This window comes from Rhagoletis zephyria, unplaced genomic scaffold, assembly GCF_001687245.7.
Source record: "Rhagoletis zephyria isolate East Lansing unplaced genomic scaffold, Rhagoletis_zephyria_1.1 Rzeph_scaffold_04833, whole genome shotgun sequence".
Lineage (NCBI taxonomy): Eukaryota > Metazoa > Arthropoda > Insecta > Diptera > Tephritidae > Rhagoletis > Rhagoletis zephyria.
This window is the reverse complement of record NW_016161916.1, coordinates 1-20,111: the sequence shown is the minus strand read 5'-3', so window position 1 is coordinate 20,111 and position 20,111 is coordinate 1. Positions and strand designations below refer to the sequence as shown.

At 36.3% G+C, this 20,111-nt stretch overlaps 2 protein-coding genes across 2 annotated transcripts; both read right to left on the bottom strand.

The window, feature by feature from the left end:
• Positions 1–4,024: 4,024 nt before the first annotated feature.
• Positions 4,025–6,331, bottom strand: LOC108371258 (glucose dehydrogenase [FAD, quinone]-like). The gene is made up of 3 exons (XM_017626776.1): positions 6,241–6,331; positions 5,807–6,174; positions 4,025–5,702 (listed from the first exon to the last, which is right to left on the bottom strand). The coding sequence occupies exons 1-3, from the start codon at positions 6,284–6,286 to the stop codon at positions 4,146–4,148; spliced, it is 1,971 nt and encodes a 656-aa protein (XP_017482265.1). The 5' UTR covers positions 6,287–6,331; the 3' UTR covers positions 4,025–4,145.
• A 2,516-nt stretch (positions 6,332–8,847) lies between these two features.
• LOC108371260 (glucose dehydrogenase [FAD, quinone]) lies at positions 8,848–11,767 on the bottom strand. The gene is made up of 2 exons (XM_017626779.1): positions 11,325–11,767; positions 8,848–11,246 (listed from the first exon to the last, which is right to left on the bottom strand). Exons 1-2 carry the CDS (start codon positions 11,701–11,703, stop codon positions 9,748–9,750), a joined length of 1,878 nt encoding a protein of 625 aa, XP_017482268.1. The 5' UTR covers positions 11,704–11,767; the 3' UTR covers positions 8,848–9,747.
• Positions 11,768–20,111: the final 8,344 nt, after the last annotated feature.

The window sequence follows — 20,111 nt, the reverse complement described above, 5'->3', positions numbered from 1 at the left end:
GAACTATCTGCCCGAATTCCGCACCGCTGCAGTGTGTATCAAGCAGAATTTCTAGCTGTAAAAGAGGTGGCTGTATACCTTCATACACATGCTGTAACGAAGACTGCGATTCATATCTTCTCGGATAGCCAGGCGGCCATCAAATCAATGAACGCGGTAATACTAAGATCAAAGGTTGCACAGGAATACGTGGCAGCCTCTAAACGATATTAACACCGTCTTCTAGGTCAGCCTCATATGGGTCCCGGGGCATACAGATATTGACGGAAATCGAAGAGCTGATAAGCTAGCCAAGAAAGGTACCAGTCTTCCACTGTGTGAAAGCAGAGGTGAGATTGGGATACCCATGACAACCAGCAAATTAAAGATTAGAAATAACATCATCATAACTTGGTCGCAAATTGCTGGGAAAAAACCTGTCAAGGGAGGACATTTCGATGGTCATGGCTTGTTTAACCGGTCATTTGCTATTTGGTGGGCACGCTTCGAGATTATATACATATATATTCTCCCATGAATATTGCAGAAGTTGCAGAGACAAGTAAGAAAAAGAAGCAGTTTTTCTGTAGCTGCCCGGATTTAAGTAAGAGCAGAGCGGGTTTTCTAGGTCGGCACTTTTTCGGCTCTCTCACGGAACTATCCGGTTTAGGAATAAAACCGATCCTACGCTTCATAAGAGCTTCAACATGGTTCTGTACACAATAGTCACTGAGGTTCGCGTGTTTCACAGTGTTATAACAAAAAAATTATAAATATTAAAAAGGATAAAAAGCGGCCGATTTCGTCTGCGGCGCACTATAGGCAAAACACGAGTTTTTCTTTTAAATCGTAGATCTTCGGTTATAAAAGAGATAATGGAATTAATTTTTTTTTTATCGTGAAGATAAATGATCATATAATGTAGGAAAACTATAGAGAAGTTACAACAACAATAACTTAACCCTCAAAATACCGTTCAAAATGTCACTTTTTTTGAAATTTTGGATTTTCCCATTCTATTAGATAACACAATATTTAATACACCATTAGCACTGTTTCTGAAAGATTTCTCTTTATTTTATCTTAAGTCTCGATTTTTGGGACGTTGCATACTGTACCCGGGTGGCCAGAATGGAAAAAGAAAAGCTTCCTTTAAACTCTAATAACTCGTACACTATCAGCTTTCACAAAAAAATTTTAATAACAAAAATGGTTATACTGGGCGATATCTTTACGAAAGTTCAGCATTTAACCCTTTAATGCAGAGTCTGTCATATATGAAACGCTTTTTAACTCTTTCAAGGCAGATTCAAAATAGTTCCCAATATGTTTTCAACGCACTCTTTATTAACCGACTTCCAAAAAAGGAGTCGGAATATTTTTTTATTTATTTTTTTTTATGTATGTTACCGCATAACTTTGGACCACGTCAACCGATTTCGATATCGACGATCCGATTTTTGCATCGGAAAGCTAGTATCTCAGAGGTGGTCCCATACTAATCTGGTTAAGATCCGATCAGTGGATCATGAGATATATATATATATATATTTTTTTTATGAGAGTTTAAGTCGGTTTTTTGTTGCTAAAAATTACTTGTTTATTTTTATTTTTAATATTTTTATTTTTTTATATTTATTTTTTTTTAGTATTATTTTACTATGGAAAATTTTTCTACGATTAATATCTACGTCAAGATGAGAAAAAGCACGTTCAAAAGCATATTGAGAAGTTTTTTCCTCTGCCTTGAAAGGGTTAAAAAGCGTTTCATATATGACAGACTCTGCATTAAAAAACTCGTGTTTTGCCTATAGTGCGGCGCTTTTCTATATAAAATAATATGGCCACACTGGCGACACTGGTGACAATGACGACACTGGTTGCACTGATGACACTGGTAACATTGGTGGCAATGGTGACACTGGTGGCATGATCTTTAAAATTAAGCTTGGATACCCTGAACAAGCAAAATAAGCAATTCCAAGCAAAAGCTTAAAACTTTTCGGCCCTGGTAATGACTCAAGCCAAATCACCCAGCAACCACTCTATAGCTGCATCCGTACGCCATCCAATAGATCACTTCCTACTCCACACACCATCCGTGATGTTTTTTAGGAATGTATTAAACGATTTGTTTAATGAACTAGCCAACAACCTTAAATGCATTCGGGTAACTTTGCTGTCTCCATTCATAATAGCAGTAATTATTTTTGAATAAACTGAAGGTCAATGATCAGTGTCATCTCAAATCATGCAAGCCGACTGCACCTATTTCTCCGAATCACTTGAAATCTTAGTATATAATTCTACTCGGAAAATAACGGCATACGTTTTTTTTATTTGTCGATATCATCAAAATTACACGTTTCATGCACTTTTGAAAAATAAATCAAAAAAAAAAATCTAATTCGAATTTTAATTTGTATTTAAAAATAATGATATATCTATTCGATGCTATAGCTGATGTTCCTTCGATCGGCCGCTTTTAATCTTTTGTTTAACAAAAAAAATATTGATATCATTGCACTTTTCATAAAAAATAAATAATTTTTTTTTTTTCCAAAAAGCCATCTTTTTTGGCTAAATTTTTTTAAAGATAGCTTGCCTCTATACCTATATTTTGATATATTTGGCATTAAGGTTATTTGTGTTTTTAAGAGATTTAAAGGAAATTAAAAAAAAAACACATTTTTTGCTCAGTCAAGTCAAGTTAGCTCAATAAATTCGTACCAAATTTCAACTCAATGCGAAATCGACTGCTGAAGATCGACCTATTTCAGTTCATTTCGAAAACGCCCTATCTCAAAAAAACTTTTCAAGAACGCCCTATTTCAAAAATTATTGTTTAAAATGCTAAAAACTCACGTTCCATAATTTCCATTCGTACTGTCACCAGGTTATTTTGAGAATGGAAATTTAAGACAATTCCAATTCGTACTGTCATCAGGTATTTAGCTTGCGAATGGAAATCGCTGCATCTTTTAGGCGCATCAATATTATATAGTTACATCCCAAGCTAATAAAAGCGAGGTAAAAAAAATGCCTTTTAAACAATGCATTTTTAATTTTTTATTAAAAGTGCAATGACATAGCATCGAATAGATATATGTTTGTATGTATAATTATTTTCAAATACCAATTAAAATTCGAATGAGAATGAAAAAATTTTCGATTTGTGAGAATAATCCGTTTTCTCGGCCACTACAGAATCCTAAATGTGTATTACTTGATACTGAAATGTGATTGTGATGACTACTGTTAGCAATATCTAAAGCGAAACTGAAGAGTGGTAACATTCTTTTAAAATAGGTCTAGTTCATATGTGTAATTTTTAATTTAATAATTTTTCTTATCGTGTTTTATTTTAATAAATCGTAATAAGGTACCTAAAATTATTTGACGGATTTTTCTATACAAATACTCATCTGGGCGTCGTTAAATGGCATCCAAGACTAATGTTGTGTACTAATCTACGTACATCGCATAAATTCTGGCGACATAGTCCGAGGATTCCAGGGTGGATGCACAACATGAGAGTAAAGGCGAAAAGTATTTCATCTAGAAACATTCAAAAGCAATATTTCTAGCGCCTACCAGCTAAATTACATATAGATGACTAGGGCGGCATTGTAGTATTTTAGAAAATCTGAATTGCCCCTTTAATCTGGATCCCTGGATAAATAATTTGAAATTAGATAGCGATTAGAATCACGCCCGTAGTCTATTGTTTTTTAAATACTTCTACAAATATCAATAAATTAGTAGTGATTAAAATGTCTACAATATATTGTAAATAAAATGCAGCACATAAAATTGGTAAAAAGCAAATACTCATAGGGGCAAAACTAAATACGATATGTACACGTTTTCTAATATAGTTTTTAACCGACTTCCAAAAAAAGAGAAGGTTATAAGATCGTCGGGATATTTTTTTTTTATGTATGTAACCGCATAACTTTGGACCACGTCACCGATTCGATAATTCTTTTTGCGGAAAGGTAGTGTCTCAGAGGTGGTCCCATACTAATCTGGTTTAGATCCGATATGATATATGATATATGTTTATATCATAATTGAAGTCGGGTTTGTTGTTTGCTTAAAAATTACTTGTTAATACTTTTATTCGTATCCTAACTAAATTCTTAGAATCTCATCACCACCCACAATCACGCTAGCTCTTGATTCCAATCCTCTTCGATCATAGTTGCTGCCTTTTCGGCGATAATCGTTGTTGGGCCATTGGTGTTACCACTCGTTATTGCTGGCATTATACTTGCATCCACCACGCGCAACCCGTTCACACCTCCCACGCGAAGCCGTTGATCTACTACAGTATGACGGTTCGCGTCGGCGCCCATCCGACACGTACCCACCGGATGCCAAGCGCCAATATACAAAAATTTCACATAACATAGCCAATAGGCATCCGAGTCGTATGCGAGTAGATCGCATTCCTCAATAGGCACATGTAGCAACTTCAAGCCAAAGTGTCTAAATGCCGTAGTGGCACACATACGCTGCACAAAGCGTACATAACTCAATAATGTTAGCTGATCAGCGCGCTCGCTGGCATAGTTGTTGTATATGCGTGGAGGTGCTTGAGGATCGGCTGAGCGCAGAAGCACCCTGCCGCGCGATTGCGGACGCAGTAATGAACCGTAAATTTGCAAAAGGCTACGATTGCTAGCTTCACGCATAATACCAGCGACAATTTCATCGCGCAGCTGCAGGAATTGAAGGCTATAGGCTTCACCTGGAGGTATGATTGTGTGCGAGACCAAATGTAGGTCTGGATATGAGCTACTGTTGCTAGCATTAGTGTTGATGAAACCCATAATGCTGACGCCAGCAGCAAGTGGACCTGTTTGGTGCAAAAAGTAATCAGAAATGCTTTGTGGATCGCTGAGGCCAGGTGAAGTTTCAATTTCACGTTCAAAACTTAATAACAAAGGCAACATGCCATGATCTTGCAGGTTATAGCCAACCGGCAAATCTGCAAGCGGAGGTATACCCAATTCGGTTAGGTGCTCACGTGGTCCAATGCCGGACAGTAGTAATAGCTGAGGTGAGTTAATGGCGCCAGCTGCTATAAGTACCTCACTGCGCACAAGCGCGCTCAAGCGATGGCGACCACTCAGCAAGAATTCAACGCCAATAGCTTGGCTTTTGTCTGCTGAGAAGAGTATCTTTGTAACCAAGGCGTTCTTAATAACATTAAGGTTTTGGCGATAATTCGCTACTTGTCCCAAATAAGTTTTTGCTACGCTCATGCGTCTGCCGCGTGCAATGTTCGCTGGTATAGCCTTCGTGTAACCAACACGTGTACCCTTTGCCAAATCCGATATATACGGTAGTCCCAGCTCGCGACTGGCGTTGAATATGAGCTGAGCAAGCTCATTGTGCTCTTTTAGAGATTCAAAATAGTTCAATACTAACTCGCCTACTGGCTGTGCAGACGACTCATTCATTGATGCCTTTTCGTAGAAAAACTGCATCTCATCCCACGACCATTCCTCGCATCCTAACTGCTGCCAACGATCAAAATCTTGTTGATTGCCGAGCAAGAAAATATTTCCACTCATCGAACCAGAGCCGCCAATCATCTTGCCTCGCGGCCAATAGCAGCGACCCCTCCGCATGCCCTGACAGCAATTGGGGTTGGGTTCAGCATAGTCAGTCCATGCATATATGCTGCCATGTAGCCTGGAGCTCAATGTGAAGATCTGCGAAGAGAGTAGAATAAAATAGATTAAATTGCTGGTAAAAGATTATAACCAGGTTGTTCAGTTTCCGTGTTCATGACAGATTTTCTTCGTGACATACCCACCTCCGACTCTATCGGCGGATCAGCACCTGCTTCGAGCAGCAGCACTTTAATGCGCGGATTTTCGGTAAGCCGACTAGCAACCACTGAGCCCGCTGTACCTGCCCCTACAATAATGAAGTCATACTCGTCTAAACCGTTTTTGAGCACTTGATCCGCAAAGTCCGCCGGCCATTGATCAGCTCGGGTCAGTTCACACTTGGCTGAATTTATCGTAGCAAACAGGCTACTAATGAGCCCTTCAGCACTTCCCATTTCCGAGGTGGCGCAACCTGCACGTGACGCTGTCGTAGCAGAATTAGCGTTGCTTACGCTAGCCAATGTTGTGCCGCCAATAAACGCGAGCACTGCGAGTGCTACCAAAACGGTTGCTGTTAAAGGAAACTTAATATTGCTCTAAATTTGAAATCTAATTTAGCGTAAAGTATATAAATTACCCAAAATGAAGAGACGACATTGTGAAAAGCCAGCACTTAATATCATATCGAGGCGTGTAATCAGACTGCTGAGGTTCAACTAAGATCGCATTTTTTGACAGCAACGCGGAAAGGCAGTGAAATGTGTGGAAATTTATTTTTTCAATCTCACAATGATTACAAACAAAAAAGCCTTTTTTTTGTTAATTTATGAAAGACTTTTTTATTGTACTTATTTTTAGCAGATTATCGTATCAGCACGACATGTTTGCGCTGCAACCGTCGGCGTAAGCGCCCTCTTATTATCTTATTGCTACATATTGCGCCCTACCTGTCATCTCTTTATTTTTGTACACTCATAAGTATATACATTGTATGTATATTTTTCAGTTTATTTACAAAATGACTACAGCATTTATAGCAGCGTATTTAAAACTCTAAATATTTACCGTCAAGTTTATAAAATATTANCAACCGTCGGCGTAAGCGCCCTCTTATTATCTTATTGCTACATATTGCGCGCTACCTGTCATCTCTTTATTTTTGTACATACTTATGTATGTATATCTTTCAGTTTATTTACAAAATGACTACAGCATTTATAGCAGCGTATTTAAAACTCTAAATATTTACCGTCAAATTTATAAAATATTTATAAAAATTTTGGTTAAGTGCAGCTATTCTACTTACTTTACATACGTTTATATGTACATACATATATTTTTAGCGATGACTTCGGAATAAAAACATTTACGCGGTCATTTGTTAACAACTTAGAGCATATCAACTTTTTTAATCAGCGTCTGCTGTTAACGTACTTTTTACATTAAACAAAGCTTTTTCAACAAATAGCTTTTGGAAAGCAATGCGAAGCAAATGAGATAACGTGAGAGCGTTATGTGCAGAACCACTGTTTTACTAAAAAGTGACCTTCAAACTGTGAAATCATTAGCGGTTGTCAAACTGTTGCTCGTTTCGTTCACATCAAACTGATTTCCCTCCATCACAAATAAGTTTCTTTTAAACCTCAACGAAATTTGTTTGCTTACAATAAATAATACAATACGATGCTTCTTTATTAAAAAAAAAATTAAATTNTTGGAAAGCAATGCGAAGCAAATGAGATAACGTGAGAGCGTTATGTGCAGTACCACTGTTTTACTAAAAAGTTACCTTCAAACTGTCAAATCATTAGCGGTTGTCAAACTGTTGCTCGTTACGTTCACATCAAACTGATTTCCCTCCATCACAAATAAGTTTCTTTTAAACCTCAACGAAATTTGTGTGCTTACAATAAATAATACAATACGATGCTTCTTTATTAAAAAAAAATTAAATTACGAAAATGTTATTTCAGCTTCCAACGTAGTATTTGCCTTGCGAGAAACTTTTCATTAGGGATAAAATGATACCATGCAGGTATCTGTGCTTTTACTTGGAAGTTGTATCGAAAGAAAAAAGGATAGATAACTGTAAAATATCGGATCCAAAGTATCGATACCTACTCATATATATATTATAGGTTTATTCCACTGCAATGCCTGCTCCGAAAATATTGCAACCAGCAAGGAAAACACGGTGTATTTCGGTGTTATTTTTTTTAATAAATCTTCATGAGACAGGTAATCAACACATTTCAATATTCGCTCTTACCACCCCAATGCCACTCCGAAAGCGGTAGCTTCAAAAACATATTTTGAACGCGCTAATCCTTCTTCTGGCATCGAAAATCGTTGTCCACACAGTTTTTTTTTGATGTTCGGTAGAAAAAAAAGGTTATTAGGTTTCCAAATCAGAACTGGCGATGTTCAGCGAGTTTTTACGCCGCTCCGTAACTGTGCCCAACAAGGTCATGACGGCAGATTCACTCACATCGATTAACTTGGAGAGTAAAGCGAATACCGGCGAATATTATTCTTAGCTGCTGGACAAATCTCATATTGATTTGAAACAAAAACGAACGCATTTTACAAAAAAAGTCCTCTTCCACTAAAACAGTACTGATATACACTATTTAATGTGATTAACTCAGTGAGAGCGGAGGATCATTCACAAAAAAAAAAAATATTATTCGAGTTAAAAATTAGTGAGTAGGTTCTGTGGTCATTCAGCTACCACATTATAGTTGTAAGTTATGCAGAGTCTCTACGATTTATAGCACTGTGGCCTTTGTCGTTTGAAATCTCCAGGGGGAGTTTTTTGGAGGTATATCAAGCATGTTGAGAATGATTTGGGGTGCCATTAACTTATTACTTTAGTAAGGTTTGTTAGATTGTACTTGCGGCACATATGTATGTGCTTTGGATCCGATTTGGTACCGGTTTATTAGTTATGTTGTTGTGTATCTTTGGGCACTAGGCATTGTTAGTCGTATTTTGTGTTTCCAAGCTTGAAGTACTTAGTATTTTCGTGGTGCGGAAAACGGACTAAATGTACTGAATTAAAGGTGACTATAAATTGAATGATATCAACATCCCAGGCTTGCGAAATTTCACTTTTTTCTCACCCTTCCAATAATTAATAAATTAAAGTACATTTCTGTTTTTTGAGTATATCGAGATTTATTTTTATTGATGACATGCACATTTTAATTAAATTAATTTAAAATTGCATTTTTACTTAGAAACGAATAGTATTAGTTAAAAATACCGTTAAAGAAGCTATCAGAAAAACTTGTGTAATTTCGATGTTAACACTGGTAATAAGCGGTAACGCCAAGAAAAATTATGAAAGTAATTTTCTTTTTATTAGTTTTTTGGTTGCTTAGCACCTTATACCTACCCAAATTGCTAATTAGTTTTTTAAGGGGAAAACAACGCAGGCGGTGTAATGAGAGACCTGATCTCACAATATTTAACAATTTTCATGCAAAAACGAAAATTAATTTAGTTAGAATGAAATTTTTATTTGAAAACCTAAGAGTTGGTTAAAAATACACATAGAAAACCAACTAATACGCGGTAACACTATGAAAAATGAAAAAAGGGATTTTCTTGTTTGGATTTTTTTATTATTATTATTTTCGTAGCTCACTATCTGAAACCTACCCAAATTGTTAATTCGTTTTTTTAAGGGGGAAACCATCCCAGGCCTGTGTATGTAGTCTTAGTTCGTGATGTTATTGTACAAGTAGACCGAAATTTTTGTTCCGACTCCGAACAGCATCTGAATTTTACGAGACGCCTCTTCATGCTATCAGAGAATCCGAATTTCTACGAACGAATCAATTCAAATAATATTTATGTTCGTAACCATTCAAATTGGAGAAAAAACTTGAAAAGCCCAAAACTGAAATAACAGTACTACTCAGATTACACACAATTTATTATTTTTTTTTACATCATGCTATTATCTAAACATTTCAATTTTTCTTACACTATTTACATACAATTGATTTTTTAAATACAGAAAATAAATAAATAAATTACAAAATGTTTCAGAATTTCAACGCTTTAATATTAAAAGGTAATATTCTACACTTAATAGTGCAGACCTTAACCTAGCCCCCTTCCACTTCCCCCTGCACAATTAGATTATCGTATTTTTAATCCAGAATTCCTTAATCATGTCCGATCCCTTCTCCGCTATCATTATTACCGGTGCATTCGTGTTGGCACTAACCAATTTCGGCATAATACTTGCATCGATCACCCGCAAACCGCGTATGCCGTATACACGTAACTGCGGATCGACCACGGCTTCAGGATCCCAATATGGTCCCATTTTACACGTACCCACCGGATGATAAATAGTTACCGTATAGTGGCGTATCATGCACTCCCAATAGGGATCAGTGAACATCTGCAAATGTTGACAGCCGAGCCATTTGATCGATGAAATGCGTGAACCGAAGCGCTGCATTGCTTTCGTACGCGAAAGCGCTACCGCAATTTTGGCGCCCTCTATAAGTGTCTTCGTATCGATCTCGTCACTCAAGTAGTTCGGAAAAATGTATGGATAGTCAAAAGGATTGTTGCTGCGCAGCTTAATGGAGCCAATGCTTCGTGGGCGCAGTAACATTGGTATGATGCTCCAAGCGTCCCGATTGTTGATCTTCTCGAACACCGCGCGATAAAATGCGTCGGTGAGACCGTGAGCTTTGCGCAATTGCGAGCCGCCATCAGAATTTGTGGAGCCAGAGACGAAGTGAAACTCAATATCGGGCCAATCTATTGAAGTATTGGCGTACTTTGTGTTCACAAAAGCAAGACCCTCAACGCCACCGAGAATGGTAAGTGGTCCCTGACCAAATACGGCGTACTGCAGCACAGTCGACATGGAATGAAAGCGACTCTCCACAATGGAAACCGGTTGATTGACAAGGAATGTTAGACCACCAAGGCCAATGTGATCCTGCAGGTTCTCTCCCACACTCAGCTCCTTAATGACTGGTATGTGATGCTTGGCTAATTCTTTGCGTGGTCCTATACCTGACAACATCAGCAGTTGGGGTGAGTTAACGGATCCACCAGATAAGATTACCTCTTTTGTGGCGCGTATGCGATATATGCGCTGATCCTTGACAAATTCTACGCCAAAGGCTAATTTCGTTACAGGGTCGATCATGATGCGCGTCACTTGAGAGTGCATCGATATGTGTAAATTAGAACGCAAGCGCGCCGGCCGCAGAAAAGCTTTAGCACTGCTGCAACGGCTGCCGCGACGTGTTGTGCCCTGCGCTATCATAAAACCGGCTTGTTTCTCGCCATTTAAATCGCGATTTTCATACCCCATTTCTACGCCAGCTTCAACGAAACTAGCCGCCAATGGAGTATGATAGGGAGCCTCACCCACCGTCAAGTAACCGCCAGCGGAGTGATAAGGTGTGCTGGCCAAGTAGGGATTTGTGTTATCCTCAGACTTTTTGAAGTAATACAAAGCATCGCGATAACCCCAGCCTGGATTTCCCAGCGCCTCCCAGTTGTCATAGTCGATTTTGCTGCCTCGCAAGTAAAGCATATAGTTCAGTACGCTAGAACCACCCAGCACCTTGCCGCGCGGCCAATTACAGCGTGCATTATTCATAGCTATTGAAAGAGGAAAACTTGCTTTAATACTTCAACGAGCAAATAAATATTGTTTTGCTATAGAAATGTGAAACTCACCTAAACAAAATTTTCCCGTTGGTTCAGTCTTGTACTTCCAGTCCATTTTGCTCAACTGCAGATAGCCCGCCATCAGCGGCACATCCGAAATTTCAGTCTCATCTCCGCCAGCTTCCAAAAGCAACACATTCCAGTTCTCCACCTCAGTCAGCCGATTCGCCACCACTGCACCCGCCGAACCGGCCCCTATCACTATGAAATCATAGCGTTCTAGTATTTCATCGGTGGGCAAGTCTTCCGCTCTGGACTCTGGATCCATTATTTCTTCGTACTGAAAGTAAGCTATGGCAGCTACTAGCATCGGTATAAACCAGCTATTGCTTGTGGCGGCGGTAACCGCGCCACCTATCGCCGTTGCCGCGCCCACAATTGCGCTCATTTTTGTGGATTAAAGCTTATATGCTCTTCTAATTTTTTCTACTTCTTAGCAAGTGCATTGGAGAAATAAACTGTAATGAAATAAAGGATACCAATGAAATTAGTAATAGTAGAGAGGAAACCAAAAGAATATTGTATATTTATTAAAAGAAAGTTTATTTATTTACATCCAAATTTGTAGAAACGCATTAGATATCAATACTAAGTAAAGCACATTCCTAAATTGAATTGCCAGCATGTACGTATAAATTTCAAATACGCGACATTTTACCAAATTTCGTAATCGCCACAATCAAAAGTATTGCGTATTGTGCATTTATCAATGGAGCCGTCAGGTGTCAAGCGCAGCTTTACCTCCCTCAATTTTAGCTTCGAATTTTGGTTTAGTACCTGAACAACGCATGCGATAAATTTCAAAAAAGCGAATTCGCATTTACGAGTATTTATTATTATATGCACATATGCAATTGTTTTGAAACATTAGCATGAAGAGTCACCAGCGCTCTCAAGTCCACAATCTCATTGCTATGCGTACAACGTCTTCAATGGCCGCGTGTTGACCAAACTACTTCCGCGAAGAGTGCACATAATAGGAGACCTATAACTGTCACGACGAGTAGCTAAGTATATGTACATATATGCTGACATAAAATTTGGCAAAGAAAAAGGGATTAAATGGGTCATTAGGCTCAGATGCCTACAAACTTTAAAAATGTTGGACGTTAATAAAAATTAGACAAAATACTCGATATTCCTTAATACAAGCTACATATATGAACAATGTAATCCCTCTGTATACTTAGACGAAGTAGAGGTTCTGATTGTCTTTGTGCCATTGAAGTAACGGCCCGTCCACATAGAACTTTGACGTTGCGTTGGCGTTGGCGTTGGCGTTGGCGTTGGCGTCGTTTCAACAGCTGACTATGAATACATGAATTCAAATGCAGCCGTCCACATAGCCGAAATTCGGCAACGCCCACGCCAAAACAAAGCAAAAAGATGGACAACTCTCAACTTTTCGCGTGCGTCGCTCGTCAGCTGTTGCAAATAAATATAATTATGTGAAATATTTTTCCTTTTTAATCAAGTGCGGGCAAGAAATATCGTTTTTAATATGAAATATTAATTTATCTGTCGTTAGTATGTTAATTTAGTGGCCCAAGCATTCGCTGTCAAGCGTTCATTGTAGCAAGCATACTTTTAAGGTGCGTACTGTCAAGCCAACGCCAACGCCAAAGGCAACGCGAAAGTTCTATGTGGACCGGCCTTAAGAGAGATCGCTTTCTACATACTATGCACCAACACCTGTTTACCCAAACTTGACATTTTTGAATACTTTTGACGTGTACATTAGCGCACGCAAGGGGTGGGTTTTGCGGTTCAAACCCTAATGTACTTAACAAGGGTTCGATGATTTAATTTGCCAACTTCGAATTCGTTCCACCAAAACGATCTACATACATACATACTTAATAAAAAATAAAAATTCAATTAATTCTTTCGGTATTCGAGATATTAAAAAAATTAGGCAATCGTGGAAAATCACCATCTCTAGAAACCAGAAATCGAGGGAAATGAACATAAAAGTGTAAAAATTTCATGAAATTACATAATTAATTTATCATGTATATATATAAAAATAGAGTGAAAAATTTATAGTAATTCATTAGTTGAGAACGGTTGAGCCGATTCGGCTAAAAATTTTTTTGGAAAATTTTGGGAAAACAGTCCGGGAAAATNAATCACCATCTCTAGAAACCAGAAATCGAGGGAAATGAACATAAAAGTGTGAAAATTTCATGAAATTACATAATTAATTTATTATGTATATATATAAAAATAGAGTGAAAAATTTATAGTAATTCATTAGTTGAGAACGGTTGAGCCGATAGGGCTAAAAACTTTTTTGGAAAATTTTGGGAAAACAGTCCGGGAAATTGGAAAAATCGAAACTTGATCTTTTTTGTATGGAATTTTGTGTGCAATTCCTTCGGAATGGCATTCGAATGGAAAAATAGAAAATTCTAAGTGGAAAACACAGAAAAACCGGAAGAACGCGAAAAATTTGAATTCTTTTCGACGAAAGCTTAGGAAATTTCGGATAATTGTGAAATTCATTGGGAGCATGAATCAATTGGGAACAATTTTCTCCTATGTTTCATAACCGATTCGAATGGGAGCTGCTTTTTTGGAAACGTGTTTAGAAGAAGGAGTGGCGCAGGGGTCAAGCTACGCTAAAAAAATGCATTTGGTTCGTTGGTAGCCTTTTGCCTAGATAAGCATTTAGGATCCATTTTTCCGTTAAGTGGGCCAGGGGCCGATCTATTCGAAAAAGTCTTATTTATGGCCCGATTAACATATAGGATATTTTTTCTGATAGGTCGACCAGATACCGATCTATTCCAAAATCTTATTTATGGTCCGATTTGTTTGAAATTCGATACCCATATTATAGATATGCATAGAATAGAATCGTGTCATTGTTTTACAGTTCGAAAGGTGTTTGAAGGCGGCGCAAACGTGCAGGTATTGGCTATTTAACAATACTTATTACACAAGCCAACAAAAATGGGAAAACAAATGTTAGCGCTATTTTTGCGATTAAAAAATCGATAAAGATATCGATAACAAAATCGATGACAAGATCGATAACAAAGTCGATAATAATGGTAGCAAAATCGATTAGAAAATCTATGAAATTATCGATAAAAAAATCTATAAAATTATCGATAACAAACCCGACTAATAAGCGATAACAAAAACCGATAAAAATATCGATAACAAAATCGATAAAAGTATCGATTTCAAAATCGAGAAATATTCCATAACAAAATCGATAGATAATCGAACAAAAAAACCGATAACGATATCGATAACAAAATCAATAACAATATCTTTAACAAAATGATTGAAAATATCGATAGCAAAATCGATAAAATTGTCGATTTTTATATTAATAAGTTTCGAAATATCTATAGCGAAATCGATAACAATATCGATAAAAATTTCGACAAAAATATCGGTTACAAAACCGATAGAAATATCGATTATTATATCGATAAGTCCCGAGAATCGCTACACTCTCCAAAATCCCAATAGTTCCCAGATTGCGTCTCTGTGTCTCTATCTATATCCTTTTCTCTATAATTAACTTTATTTTAACCTTTCTTCCTCTATCTCCATCTTTTATCGGTATCCTTATCCTCATCTTTTTATACCCGAGCGCACTTGTGCACAAGGGTATATTAATTTTGTTCACATAACGGTTGCTTGTAACAGCCAAAACGAATCGAGATAGATATAGAAATGTATACATAAATGCTCAGAATGAATAGAGAAATCGATTAAGCCATGTCTGTCTGTCCGTCCGTCTGTCCGTCCGTCCGTCCGTCCGTCCGTCCGTCCGTGTACACGATAACTCGAGCAAAAATTGAGATATCTCAACGAAATTTGGTATGTAGGTTTCCGTTAATCCAAGGTAGGTTGGTATTGAAAATGGGCGAAATCGGACTGTAACCACGCCCACTTCCCATATAACGGTAATTTCCAGAAATACGAAAACTGCGATATTTTAGTAACTACTGAAGATAATTCACTCAAAATTGATATTTACAATAATTTTCAGACGAAAAATAAGAATATTATAAATTTTTGGAAAATGGGCGTAGCCACGCCCACTTATGGTTACATGTGCATATCTTGGTAACGGCTGCACCAATTTCTTCTAAACTAGGCACAGTTGTTGGCCTTGGTACAGCATACTAAATGGCAAAAATTTAAAAAATCGGACAATAACCACGCCCACATCCCATATAACGGTAATTTAGAGAAATATGAAATCTTCGATAAAACAGTAAATATTAAAGCTAATTTATTAAAAATTGATGCTTGCAACAATTCTTTACCAAGAAATACGTTTAAGATAAAATTATGGAAAATGGGCGTGGCACCACCCACTTATGATCTCATATATATATCTCGGTAACCGTTCTACCAATTTGTACCAAACTCGGTATTTTTATTGTGCTTGCCACATAACAGCGAAACGTTGAAAATTATTGAAACGGACTAAAATTACGGCCGCTTTTCATATAACGGTAAATTTCAGAAATGCTTGAAACTTCGATATTTCGAAATTTAAGAACGCTAATTTACTCAAAATTTATACACCCCGTGTATTTCCGTCATCCCTTGTCAAGTTTGGTTTGCAGACTTTCTTACTTGTTTTATATTTATCTTTTTTTTTACTTTTATGTTTATCATTTTCTTCATCTACATATTCCCCTTCACCTTTGCCCTTATATATGTAAAGTCTTTAAATTTACCTTGACCTTCATTTTTGCCTTTATCTTTATGCATATCTGTTTTTGTTTTTATTTTTACATTTGCCTTTATCTTTTTCTTTATCTACGTACGTACTCATCTTTACTTTCATTCTTGTAATGGTTATTCTTTAACCTTTTATTAGCAAGTTCTTGTTAAATTAATACCATGTGCTTACACTCAAGAAGCACTTTTTCAGCCGCAACCATTTCCGTGTGCAATTTCTGTTGAATTTGCCAATTTACTCCCAACCAACCAACCGCCGCTAAAGGAGTTTAACTTCAAAAAAGAATTATTGAAATCTGTTCACGTTGTCCAATGCGGTAGCATACATAGAAAAAGAAAAAATATTCCGGCGAAGTAATAACCCTCCCCTTTTTTGAAGTTGGCTAAAAATGTTTGAGTTCTTTGTTTATTTTATGTAAATAAAGTGCAATTTATGAAAGTTTAAAACGTTTATTTATTTATTACATAAAACTTGCATAAATGTATTTTAAAGAGTATATTATCTCAAGCGAATTTTCAGTATTTTCTGGGGTGACAGGTAATAAGAGCAACGGAAATGAGGTCAATTGACTTTAATTCCAAGCCTGGTGCGGGGTGTTTTTAAAACGTTTAAAATTATATTATACGTCTCACAGTAGACAACAAGTAATGCCGCAATGACACGCGGTACATAAAAATATGATGAAATATTAAACTGCCGGTAATTTAGATATTGTACGAAAATATTCGTATGTCGTACGAATTTGAAAAACATGTTTCTGCATTATTACTTTATACGAAAGTATTAACTAGATTGCACGGATACAGCATTGTAGATTTCGTAAATCTTAAAACCGTACGTAAATATTACGAATGCCGTCCGACTATATACAAAATTATTCGTACAGAGATTTGTTCAGTGCTTTACGAATGTGTTTCGGAAAATAAACGTTAGATTTCGTAAATTATACTGAAAAGAATGCTCTCGAAAGTCATTTCGGTATATTTACCAATGGTTCGTAAAATCTTGGTTCGTTGTGAAAAATGTGTTCGTATTATGAACGAAAGTTTCGTACATTGTACAAATACCAAGACTACGTAAGTTTTTCATAGCACTTTTATGAAATTTTATTTTTAGTGTAGACAACGGGCTTTGTAAACAATTTACGCAGGCATTGCGCCGCTGCCGGAGAACGAAAGTGGGAAGCAAGCAATGAATAGTTTACTTACAGGTCTATTCTGCGCTGGTAATAAAAAGTTTGTAACCGGTAAATAAAGTTGTGTAAATTTTTAAACCCTTATCGCATTCTCTGTACCGGTAAGTTTTGTTACCATCTCATAAGCTGGTAACAAAGTATTGCCCCGTGAAATATGCAATGCCAGAATTTGCACAATTCTTCATAGCTGAATCGCTGAATATTTTAACTGCATTACCAACGTTCCTAGAATCGCGGTGACAAGAACTGGTAACATTTTTTGGTAACAAAATTTTCCGGTTACAAAATCTTCGGTAACGTGCAGAATAGACCTGTAAGGGATTACATTTACAGGCCTATTCTGGGTTGGTAACAAACATTTTGTTGCCGGTAAATAAAGTTCTCCACACTCTTGTAACCGGTAAATTTTGTTACAATCTCATGAGCAGGTACAAAATATTGCCCCGTGAAATATGCAACACCAGAATTTCAACAAAACTTTATAGCTGAATAAATTGAAACGTTACCAAGGTAAATAGAATTGCGGTTGTAAGAAGTGTTAACAATTGTTGGTAACAGAACTCTCGAGTACTATCCCTGAAAATACCATTCGTGCACCTTGACTTGATGGTCACTGCTAGCTTTAATTTAAGCCGAAGTGTAAGGTTCTATCACCTTGTATTTTCTTTGCTAGAGCTTCTCAAATAATGCAAAAACGCGATTTATTGATACTCGGATAATCTCAAAAATGCCGAATTTTGAGTTGTGACTCTTTTGAAGACGGTGGGCGATATTATGAATTCTCACACTGTTAAAAAATAGTCGGTTGTTTTTTCAAGTTTTCTAAGCATTTATTTAACCTTTTAAAGTTTACGACCTAGTTACAATAATACGACACCGTTATGAATACCCAAATGTATTTTTCCGGAATTTGTATTAACCTACATAATGCTTTCGGAGCCGTTCTAGAAATCCAGACAAATTTCGTATTTTATAAGATATAGCTTGTGATTTTAGTGTGAAAGTTTATCCGAAATATTGAAAACCGACATTGATTTGTGTTTATCTGTTTACCTCGCTGCTGCAATTTCCATTATCAAGTTACATGTGCGAATGGGAATCGCTTTAAATTTCCATTTTAAAGTTACCTGATAACAGTACGAATGAAAATTCCAAAGATTGATTTCGCGTGGTCTTCTATTTATTATAATAGTTTTAAAATCAATTGAATTTAAGACTAAAAAGATGGAGATGGATAATAAAAAATAATAAATAATTACAGTGTGAACTAAAAAGTATAAAATGACTTATAGAAATACCGAATTCGTCTAAGAGGAATAGGAAATTCCCTAACTTGATTCAATTAAACTTTTAAAACCAGCCTAAAATAGAATTAAAGTAATTGACAGTAAAATTAATTTTACCGGAAAACAGCGTGGGGTACTTCTTAGATTTTATAGTTCTACTAAACAGAAATTGAAAAGCACAAGCACCCCACGTTTTGTTTTCCGGTAAAATTAATTTTATTGTCAATTACGTTAATCCTATTTTAGGTTGGTTTTAAAAGTTTAATTAAATCAGGTTAGGAAACTTCCTGTTCCTCTTAAACATCTGTATTTGTATAAATTATTTTATACTTTTTAGTTCACATTTTAATTAAAGGGAGATTTTAGTTTTTTAAACTACAATTTTATTAAAACTACTAAATAGCACTNCCTATTTATATTCAGAATGCAAATGCTGCTTTGTGAAACATTTACCAAAAATCGCTGGTAACTTCCTGAAAAGAACACGAATGTTTTTGAAACGAATGTTCACAGCTCTATTCAGTATGAGTAAAAAATTTCCTAATTTCAATCCGTAAATTCTCTCAAGGATTTGCCTTTTTGCGAAGGCTGCTCATCAATGGTCTTGCGAATCGGCGCAAGTGTCTTTGTAACATAGCCATGGCTACGCTACAGGAGATGAAATGTAATCCAAATTTAGGCTGCTATTTTTTTTCTGCTAACACATACTTCCATTTTCACTATTTGTCCCCATTAAAATTGACAATTTATCACCAAAAAAATTAGGCTAAGCTATTTTTAGCGAAAGGGAGGACAGAATCGCAATTTTTTGAGATAGCTAAAAATTCGGAAAAATTTTAGCTTTCGTATTTTTTATTCTAAGAGTTTTCTTTTTTCGAACATCAAATCATCCAAACTTCAAACAACTCGCCTTTTGTAATAGCATGATAGCCCAGAAAAAATCAGTTTTTCTTGAAAACGGCTAAAATCGGCATGCTATGTAAAATTAAATCAACTCATTACATCTTAATTTATCCATTTCCTTTTTTATTTTGTTTGCCGAAAGTTAACAAAATTGTAAAAGCTTACATAAAATCACAAATGGAAATAAATCAGAAAATTTTTGAGGCTATGCAAATAAGTCTGTTTTTTGCAAACAAATGATAAAAAGTCACTTTTTTACTTATGGTTTTGTTTTCAATTTAAAATTTTCCTTTAATTATTCGAACTTTACAAAAAAATGCATTTGGAGCTTACAAAATAAACCGGTTGCGCAAACAACGTTTCAATAACGTTTTGAAAGTGAAACTTTGTGTTTGTTGTTTTGTAAGAAAGTGAAGTTTCTGTTATTTTGGTGTATTCCCTACAGAATGGCAACAAAAAATAATGTAAAACGGCCCTTACGAAATTGGAAATTCGCACAGCCAATGAATCATTTGACCTAATGTGGAGTGGTCCAAAAAAATAAAGTAGGAATTTTAATGCCGCCCCCGCTTAGGATTGTTCTATACTGAAAAAATATACATATGTTGAAATCAACATACATATATTTAGGGAGTGCTCAAAACGATCAAAGTTTTCCATGTATTTTATATGGGGAAAAACCAACTTTTCGTAGA